At 38.2% G+C, this 10282-nt stretch overlaps 1 protein-coding gene across 11 annotated transcripts in view; it reads right to left on the reverse strand.

The window, feature by feature from the left end:
- Positions 1–10282, reverse strand: part of CCDC18 (coiled-coil domain containing 18) — a 187763-nt gene that overhangs the window by 169701 nt on the left and 7780 nt on the right. For 10 of the 11 annotated variants that reach the window (XM_055084457.1, XM_055084456.1, XM_028489120.2 and 7 more), the window contains 3 exons: positions 7554–7690; positions 6509–6683; positions 4130–4291 (listed from right to left, as the gene is read on the reverse strand). In XM_055084457.1, the coding sequence (XP_054940432.1) occupies positions 4130–4291; positions 6509–6683; positions 7554–7687 (471 nt within the window). In that variant the 5' untranslated portion in view covers positions 7688–7690. The remainder of the gene's footprint in view (positions 1–4129; positions 4292–6508; positions 6684–7553; positions 7691–10282) is intronic. The other variant, XM_024119641.3, reaches the window with a different exon arrangement.

A 10282-nucleotide genomic window follows, 5' to 3' on the forward strand; every position in this document is an offset into this window, starting at 1 on the left:
GCATACCAAAAAAAAAAAAAAAAAAAAAAAAAAAAAAGATAAATTTATCTAAAAAGATAAATTTCACATAATTAAATTTCAAAGACCAAATCATTTAAAATCACATAAAAATACTTACTGAACCTTGTTATTATTTAAAACCTAATTTTAGAATACATGCTTACTAGAGAAAACCTAGAAAATACAGAAAAGCATAGTAATCCTACAACTTGGAAGAGGGTAGGATGGTAGAAATCCACAAGCTAAATGGTGTCTGGAAAAGAATACCAGTAAGAGAACTAATTATCACCCCAAAAAGGAAGCATGAGATAATAGTACAGGGCAGGGATGAGGTCCAGGATAGAAAACTTGGGATATAGTTCTAACTCTGTTGATAAGTCCCTCCTTTTCCTACTCTCAGAACACCAAGAGTCACATGATGGCCTACCAAGAAGAGATAGAAAGTTATTATTATTATCGGGAGAACTGAACAGGAAAGGTTTGAGACTCTTGAGACATTACATGGAATGATGAGCAGGGATGAGGAAGAGTTAAAAACAAAGAGATTAATAAGGCAGCTTTTAGCTTCCTACCCCACCTCATTTGGGGCTACCCCACAGGTAAGAAATCAAAGAATTCTTTGCTGGAGAAACTCAAGAGCTCCAAAGAAAAAGACCTCACATATGGATGTTGGATGGGGGAAGGAAGATATCTCCCTACAAAAGAGCCATCTTCTCAACCATCACCAACAAATGAAGCCCAATGGACAACAAACTTCACCTTTGCACAGAGAGCTTCCAAAGAGCATTTAAGTGTCTCTCTTAAATACAAATAGCCAAAACACCAATATCTGAAAGCTTCTATCACAAAAGTCAGAGGTCAAAACTAAAGAAAAAAGCAACTGGCAGCAGCCAGGCAAACATATACACACACACAAACACACAGAATCATTAAATCTTCAGAGAGCTATGAGAAGATACTGCATCAGGATGTTATTAAATACAAAACAATCAGAGAACATGAAAAAGCTCCGGAAAATGAAAAATTATGAAAGCCAAAATAAAAGATTCAATAGGATGACAATGTTGAGGAAATCACAGAAAAAGTATCACAGGAAGACAAAGAGATGGAAAATACCAGGAAAAAACTTGAAAGATTTAGAGTACCAATCCAGGTTAGGAAAGATAGAAGAAAGAAAACAGAGTGAAGAAAATTATCAAGGATTACATAAGAAAAAATTCAGGGACTAAAGGACACAAGATTTCAGCCTAAAAGGGTCTTCATGTACCCAGCACAATAAATAACAGAGGTCTATTCCTAAAAACATAAATGGAAAAACAAATGAAAAAATATATTACACACTAGGAAAAGTAATTCACAATGGCATCAGATGCATCAGAGACAAACTGGAGGATAGAGATAAGAAAGCAATGTCCTAAACATTCTGAGGTAAAATAATTTTCAACCTAGAATTCAATCAAGTGTGGGGGAGAACGTAAGACATTTCAGACAGACAAGGAAGCTACTAGAAAACATGCTCCAACTAAAGAAAGAGAAAACCAGGAAAAATGACATGGGATCAAGGAAACAATAGACCCAACCTAGAAGAACATCAAAGAGAAGTCCCAGGAGAGCAGCTGGGCAGCAGGTCTGAAGGGCAATAAGCTCAGAGAGAACAAGATGCCAGTCTCCAGAAGTGTAACTACTGTACAGACACTGCTAAAAGGTAAATTATGAATATGTTGATCGGCACAATGGGGAATTTCAGCTAAAGGTTTCCAATAGTGGCACATATGCAACATCAAAGCTAAGACCTGCCCTGGAAAAGGCAGCCTCCCTAAAAAATATTTTATTAGGCAATTTAGAAAATGCTGAGATGGGAAGTAAAACACAAATATCTGTCTTACTGCCTAGAATAAACACTGGTGTATTTACATGCTCAAAGAAAAGAACAAAATGCTAATAGTTCAGTAATTATTAGCAAAACTCTTTTAATATCTCTTAGACTTTAAATAATTAAGCCTCTATGACTTTAAAAAGAATCTATAGTTGATTAAAAAATTAAAATACAATTAATAAACAGAAAAGGTAAACAGACACATCAAAAGAAATCTAAATGACAAACACACTGAAAAGGTAAATTTCATAAGAAACCAAGAAAAACAAAATATTTTTCCCTCAAAGATATTTAAAAATATAATATGTTTTTTTGTTTGTTTGTTTTTTGCTGTACGCGGGCCTCTCACTGTTGTGGCCTCTCCCGTTGCGGAGCACAGCCTCCGGACGTGCAGGCTCAGCGGCCATGGCTCACGGGCCCAGCCGCTCCGCGACATGTGGGGTCTTCCCGGACCGGGGCACGGGCCCGTATCCCCTGCATCGGCAGGCGTACTCGCAACCACTGCGCCACCAGGGAAGCTTGTAAAAATATAGATATGTTTATAAAAAAAAAAAAAAAAAAAAGAATACTGAATGTAGACAGAGTGCAATAAATGCCTGAAAAAATTATTTCCCTGTGATTTGACCATTCTGGAAATCCAACCTAGAAATAATCCCAAACACCAAAAAAGTTTTATGTTCACTGCAGCATTTTTTCTCCTTAGGCTCAATAGTACTCTGTTTTGTTTGAAAAGTACAAAAGAAAAATAAAGACCTCCCATAACTCTACTACTTAAAACAATACATCTAAAAAGTAAATAGTGAAAGTTTCACTACGACCCTCCAATCGTTTCCAAAGTTATCAACAATATTGTAGAGCAGTCCTTCTGTCCTTATATTGATATATGTCATATGTATATCTATATACATACACACACATAGACACGTGCTCATTTTATAAAAAACAAAACAGATTATTGTGTGTGTGCATGTATGTGTATGTGTTTTGCTCTGTAATGTTTTTCTACCACTAAATATTTTAGGTAAGTTTTTGAGTAGTGACTGTGCAGATACCATTCTAAGTGCCTCTACATATATCATTTAAACCTTACAAAGTTCTATAAAAGTCAAACAACTTTGCATTTACCTTTAAAAAAAGCTTAGTAGCAATCCATTATATGGATATATCATAATTTACTTTACCATGTCTCTGTTATTGGACATTTTGGTTTCTTCTAATTTTTTGTATACCAATCATACAGAAAAATATAGGAAACCACTTAAACAGGGGAGTTATTAATTAAATTATGGTATACTCACATAAGGAAACATAATGCTACCATAAAAAATGATTGTTGGGGACTTCCCTGGTGGTCCAGTGGTAAAGAATCCGCCTTCCAACGCAGGGGACACGGGTTCGATCCCTGGTTGGGGAACTAAGATCCCACACGCCGCGGAGCAACTAAGCCCGTGCGCCACAACTACTGAGCTCGTGCGCCTCAACGAGAGAGCCCACATACCACAAACTGCAGAGCCCATGCACCCTGGAGCCCCGCGCGCCATAACTAGAGAGAAGCCTGAGCGCCACAACTAGACAGAAACCCGAGCAGACCGTGTACTGTAACGAAAAGATCCTGCATGCCTCAACAAAGATCCCATGTGCCACAACTAAGACCTGATGCAGCCAAAAAAAATAAGGAAAATAAATAAATAAAATAAATAAATATTAAAAAAAGAAGTCATATTAAAAAAAAAATGATTGTTGGAAAAGCTACGTAAATGCATCCAGAACTGCTTAGACTATGTAAGAAGTATAAAACAATTCCAGGAAAAAAAAACTATTCAAACATGTAATATTTAACTATGTAATAAACCAATAAAAGCAGTTTCTAGATGGTGGAAACTGGGTTATCTTTCTCCCTTTTCTTTTTTCTATTTTTGAAGTTTTCAGCAATGAGAATGTATTATTTTAAAAAGGAAGATAAGTAAGCTATATATTTCCTTTGTACACGAAGTAAAACCACACAAATTGATAACCTTAAGATTTTAAGAAGCTATGACTTATCTAAATGCATAGGCTATACAAGTTCCCCTAAATAATTTTCAGATATTAAATTCACATAAAATTGATTCTATAACATGTTGACACTATATCATAATAAAAATTATTATACATAACACATTAAGGCAATACAAGGAATATTTTTCTAATTATAAATTTTAAGATGATTACAATTATTTTCTGTTGGCATAGTCACCACTTCAAGAAACATACTTTTGCTCTTGACTGTGTCAATTCAAAGTGGACAGATTCTATTTCAGTCATTAAAGAATGATTCTGTGAGACCAAACAAGCATTCTGTTGCCTAAGTTTATTAAGTTTCTCTCGAAGACTTTTGATTTCCTGATCCACAGGGGTAGAAGATGAAAAAGACATCTGAAAAATGAAAAAGAACAATTTATTTTGAATTATTTCATTCAGCATTACATGTAATTAATGGAAATAATGAACAATTATCAATAAAATGACTAAGTAGCTCAGAAAAATGGGTTAAGATAGTCAGTGCTGGTGAGGATATGAGACAATCAGCACTCTCTCCTCCACTGCTGGTGAACATGTACATAAATAAGTTCAGCCTGGAAAAAAGTGGTACACTTTGGAAAAGATCTTGGTATTATCCAGTAAAGCTGAACATGCTAAGACTCAACAATATTACTCCTGGGTATAAATCTGATAGAAACTTTTACACTTTTGCACCTGAAGATTAAAGACATAAAAATGATAAGAAATGAAATGCCCACAAACAACAAAATGGATAAATTATTATTTAACCGTTTGTATATTTCTATTATACTCTTTTGAATATATATTTTACAATAAATTATTTTAATTTTCATGGGAGTTGAGGTTTTCAAAACATGATTTAATTTTATTTTTTTGAATAATATATTTATGCAATTCAGAGTCAGAATTATATATTTTTTAAAAGTACATATAGAAGTATCATTCCCATCTTTAGTAGATAGGTAACCATTTTTACAAGTTCCTTGTTTATAAATTTTTATATAACATCAATCAGCAAAAAATAGGAAACTCCTTATATAGGAGAGTCATTAATTAAGTTAGGATCTTAAACCTAGTCTTCTAGTGTTTCCATACGCATATACAAGCAATACAAATTACCCACCCCACCTCCAATAGCTCCTAATACAAAACCAAAAGAGTATGTATGTTGTTCTGCACCTTGCATTTTTCACTTGAACAACATATCCTGGCAATCTCTCCACAATCAATTCAGTGAGAAACTCCTATTCACTTTTTTTTTTTAACCCCTTTAGCTGCAGTTTCTATTGCATGCTTATTCAACCAACTAGACAAATGAGATACTTCTAGTCTTCTGTTACGACAAACAATGCCTTGTTTTGTACTTATGCAGGTACTTTTCCAGAAATGGGATTTCCAAGTTAAAGGTAAATGCATTTGTGGTTTTGGTAAATATTACCAAATGCCTCTCCACTGAGGTTTATCACTTTGCATTTCTACCAGCAATGTATGAGAATGCCTATTTCCCCCTAATATCACCAACAAAATAGTGTCAAATATCTGGATGTTTAATAATCTGGTAGTGAATTTCTCTTATTATGACTGAGATTGAACATCTTTTTATTTGTTTTAATTTCCTTTTCCATTCATGTCTTTTGCCCATATTTCCATTGGGTTGATGATTTTTCCTTATTTCTAGGAGCTTTTTACATATCAAAGAGATTAGCCCTTTATCTTTAATAGGCATTACCAATATTTTTCCTCCTCTGATTTGTCATGTAACTTGTGATTCTGCTTAGGGTAAAACACAATGATTTCAATGAAGGCATATATATAATAAAAACAATCAGCAATTTGAATTAGGGTAGAGATCAAATTTCCCAAAATTACATAATCTTTGTAGACATGGAATTTGAATTCATTTTCTAAAATGTAGGCTCAGATAGCTTCATCAAGCAGCTTCCTTACAAAAAGAAAATCAACTGCTGGCTTTCTGAAGTGGGAAGAGGAAATTTTTATCAAGAAAGAGTATAATGTACATATGCAACCATATGTATATATGCATGCTGCCAATGGGGTAATAAAAAATAGGAGGAAGAGGGTGGAAAAGGAGATAAAAGAGTTGAGTAAGGAAGAGGAGTACACATAGGGAGATAGATAATACGGCCAAATAAAAAAGAGGAAGAGAGAGTGAGTTCAAGACCAGGAAAGATGTCTAACATCATCCACAAAATTTAGAGATAATGGAACACCTGATCCAGGCTAAACAGTAAGTACACTTTAACCACTTAATAAGCCATGATTACCTATTACATACATGGTACAGTACTAAAATCAAGGGGGTTACAATTTACTTAAGAAAACAAGGTATTTAATTGCAAAAAGGTAATAAATATAGACGTTTTAAAATAGAGTAATACACCAAAATAACTGCTCTCTTGTTAGGACAGAACAAGAACCATTATATTTAAATTCAAAGAGTCTGGAGTACTAAAACCTATGGAAAACATGAATAAGATATTTCAAGAAAAAACTCAAAGAAAAAGTATTTTAAGTAGACAAAGCTAAAACTAAAACTACTTTTAAGTAGGCAGGTCTAAAAATAATAACCTTATCTCTTGGCTTTTTTTGAAAATCAGTACCAATATTGGGCATTTTACAAACTTTTTTATAAGGTGAGTAATTCAAAAGTCCAAGCTGGCTAGGCTGAGAAAGATCTTCCAGAACGAGCCTTTCAGACCTTGAGAGATTAGAGGCATAATCAGAATTTTCACTTGGACTAACACTAGAAAAAAAAGAAAAAAAAATCTTAGTTCTTAGGTACTTTAAGTATTCACTCTAAATTTCTATACATTAAATAAGAAAACAGAAAGAAAAGCACCTGAAATGTTGCTGAAAATCAGATCCCAGAAATGAACTTAAGGCATTTCAACTATATTTTTAAATAAACCATAATTAGTTTTAAACTAGCAATCTATGTTTCTGGAGCCTCTATGCTAGGATTACTTAAGATTCAAAAAAACCAGTCATAATAATAAAAGATTAATTAAGCCTACACATATATTTTATACCTGAGTCCTAATACATTTTTTAAAATTTATTTATTTATTTATTTTTATTTTTGGCTGCGTTGGGTCTTCGTTGCTGCGCACAGGCTTTCTCTAGTTGTGGTGAGCGGGGGCTACTCTTTGTTGAGGTGCATGGGCTTCTCATTGAGGTGGCTTCTCTTGTTGCGGAGCACAGGCTCTAGGCGTGTGGGCTTTAGTAATTGTGGCACGCAGACTCAGTAGTTGTGGCTCGTTGGCTCTAGAGAGCAGGCTCAACATTTGTGGCGCATGGGCTTAGTTACTCCACGGCACGTGGGATCTTCCCAGACCAGGGCCCGAACCCGTGTCTCCTGCATTGGCAGGTGAAGTCTTAACCACTGTGCCACCAGGGACTGAGTCCTAATATATTAAAGGCCTTAATACGTAAATGCTTCTCTAATAGTTCTTTTTCCTAAACTGAAAGTTATATTCAAATTATTTTTTTTTAATTATAGAACATTATTCTCTGGACACATCAGAAACACATCATATAATAATGATATTCACACATTTTACATTCATAAATTAAAGTCCTACTCAGAATTGTACACGTAATTTTACTCACTCACCTACATAACTCTTCCCCTAAACTCTGCAAACTCCATTCTGTTATCTTCAGTTCATGTCTTAAGGAAGCAACATTTGCCAGCAAACTTTCTTCTTCATCGTCTTTATTATAGTAGTCTGAGGAACTAGACTCCATTTCCTAAAAAAAGAAATGAATTTCTTATACCTTGCCTGAAAGAATCTGTGGTGTCAGTCAAAATACGCTCACACTAATAAAATTTAACTCATTATTTTTCTATTTCAAATGTTGTGAAATCTTTCATGGTTAATTTAAAACAAAGCAAAATGAAACAAAACACCCAGCAACAATGAATTTCTCAGCATGTTAAGCTATAATGGAAAGTTCAACAGAATTTCAGTGAATCAATTTTTCATTATAGCCAGGGACTAGTTATTAAAGTTCCCCTTTTCTAAGCATCTTTAATCTTTTAAAAATTGTGTAAACGAAGTGTTTTTATTCCATGTTAAAGATGAAGAAACGGGGCTTCCCTGGTGGCTCAGTGGTTGGGAGTCCGCCTGCCGATGCAGGGGACATGGGTTCGTGCCCCGGTCCGGGAGGATCCCGCATGCTGCGGAGCAGCTAGGCCCGTGAGCCATGGCCATTGAGCCTGCACGTCCAGAGCCTGTGCTCTGCAACGGGAGAGGCCACAACAGTGAGAGGCCCGCGTACCGCAAAGAAAAGAAAAAAAAAAAAAAAGATGAAGAAACTGAGACAAATAACTTGCTCAAGGTCACACAAACTGTAAATGGTGGATCCAATATTTGAACCTAGGTCATCAGGATCCAAAGATCTTTTAATTATGTCACACTGCAGTTTTCTTATTTATTATAGATTTTCAATATGAAGTGTTCAAACTTACATAATCATGTTACAGCTGTGAACATCTGACAAAACTGGTATCATTACAGTCATTCATATTTTCTTTTTTTTTTTTTTTGGCTGTGTTGGGTCTTTGTTGCTGCATGGGCTTTCTCTAGTTGCAGCAAGTGGGGGCTACTCTTCATTGCGGTGCACGGGCTTCTCATTGAAGTGCCTTCTCTTGTTGCAGAGCATGGGCTCCAGGTGCGCGGGATTTAGTAGTTGTGGCACATGGGCTCAGTAGTTGTGGCGTGCAGGCTCAGTAGCTGTGGCACATGGGGTTAGCTGCTCCGTGGCATGTGGGATCTTCCCGGACCAGGGCTTGAACCCGTGTCCCCTGCATTGGCAGGCGGATTCTAAACCACTGTGCCACCAGAGAAGGCCTCATATTTTCTTAAAGGTAATTTATTACCAAAGAAAGCTTATCCCCTTCTCCCATTCACCATGGTTATAAAATTTAAAACCACACACTCACATTCACATCACAACCACAGAGATCAAAATGACATTTAGCAGGTTAACTCACAGAAATATATGAAGAAAAGCTTTTGTTCCTTCAACTGATGGGTATCTCAAGGGTTGTGAAATTCTCTATTAAGTAGCTTTGCACATAAAATATCATGACAGAGAGAGAGAAGAGAAGATGGAGGAAGAGTAAGACGCGGAGATCACCTTCCTCCCCACAGATACATCATAAATACATCTACACGTGGAACTGCTCCTACAGAACACCCACTGAACGCTGGCAGAAGACCTCAGACCTCCCAAAAAGCAAGAAACTCCCCACGTATCTGGGTAGGGCAAAAGAATAAACAGAGACAAAAGAATAGGGACGGGACCTGCACCAGTGGGAGGGAGCTGTGAAGGAGGAAAGGTTTCCACACACTAGAAGCCCCTTCATGGGCAGAGACTGCGGGTGGCAGAGGGGGAAGCTTCAGAGACATGGAGGAGAGCGCAGTAACAGGGTGCGGAGGGCAAAGCGAATAGATTCCCACAGAGGATCGGTGCCGACCAGCACTCACCAGCCCGAGAGGCTTGTCTGCTCACCCACCTGGACGGGTGGGGGCTGGGAGCTGAGGCTCAGGCTTCGGTCGGATGGGAGAGGACTGGGGTTGCCTGCGTAAACACAGCCTGAAGGGGTTAGTGCACCACGGCTAGCCGGGAGGGAGTTCGGGAGAAGTCTGGAGCTGCTGAAGAGGCAAGAGACTTTTTCTTACCTCTTTGTTTCCTGGTGCCCGAGGAGAGGGGAGTAAGCGCACCGCTTAAAGGAGCTCCAGAAACAGGAGCGAGCCGCGGCTCTCAGCACGGACACCAGAGTCGGGCATGAGATGCTGAGGCTGCTGCTGCCGCCACCAAGAAGCCTGTGTGCGAGCACAGGTCACTCTCCACACCGCCCCTTCCGGGAGCCTGTGCAGCCCACCACTGCCAGGGTCCCATGATCCAGGGACAACTTCCCCGGGAGAACGCAGGCACGGGAGAACGCAGGCACGCCTCAAGCTGGTGCAATGTCACGCTGGCCTCTGCTGCCGCAGGCTTGCCCCGCATCCGTACCCCTCCCTCCACCCCCCACCCCCGCCTGAGTGAGCCAGAGCCCCCGAATCAGCTGCTCCGAATCAGCTGCTCCTTTAACCCCGTCCTGTCTGAGTGAAGAGCAGACGCCCTCAGGCGACCTACACTCAGAGGCGGGGCCAAATCCAAAGCTGAACCCCCGGAGCTGTGCGAACAAAGAAGAGAAAGGGAAATCTCTCCCAGCAGCCTCAGAAGCAGTGGATTAATGCTCCACAATCAACTTGATGTACCCTGCATCTGTGGAACACCTGAAGAGACAACGAATCATCCCAAATTGAGGAGGTGGACTTTGGGAGCAAGATA

Source organism: Physeter macrocephalus, chromosome 4, assembly GCF_002837175.3.
Source record: "Physeter macrocephalus isolate SW-GA chromosome 4, ASM283717v5, whole genome shotgun sequence".
In the NCBI taxonomy this organism is placed as follows: Eukaryota; Metazoa; Chordata; class Mammalia; order Artiodactyla; family Physeteridae; genus Physeter; species Physeter macrocephalus.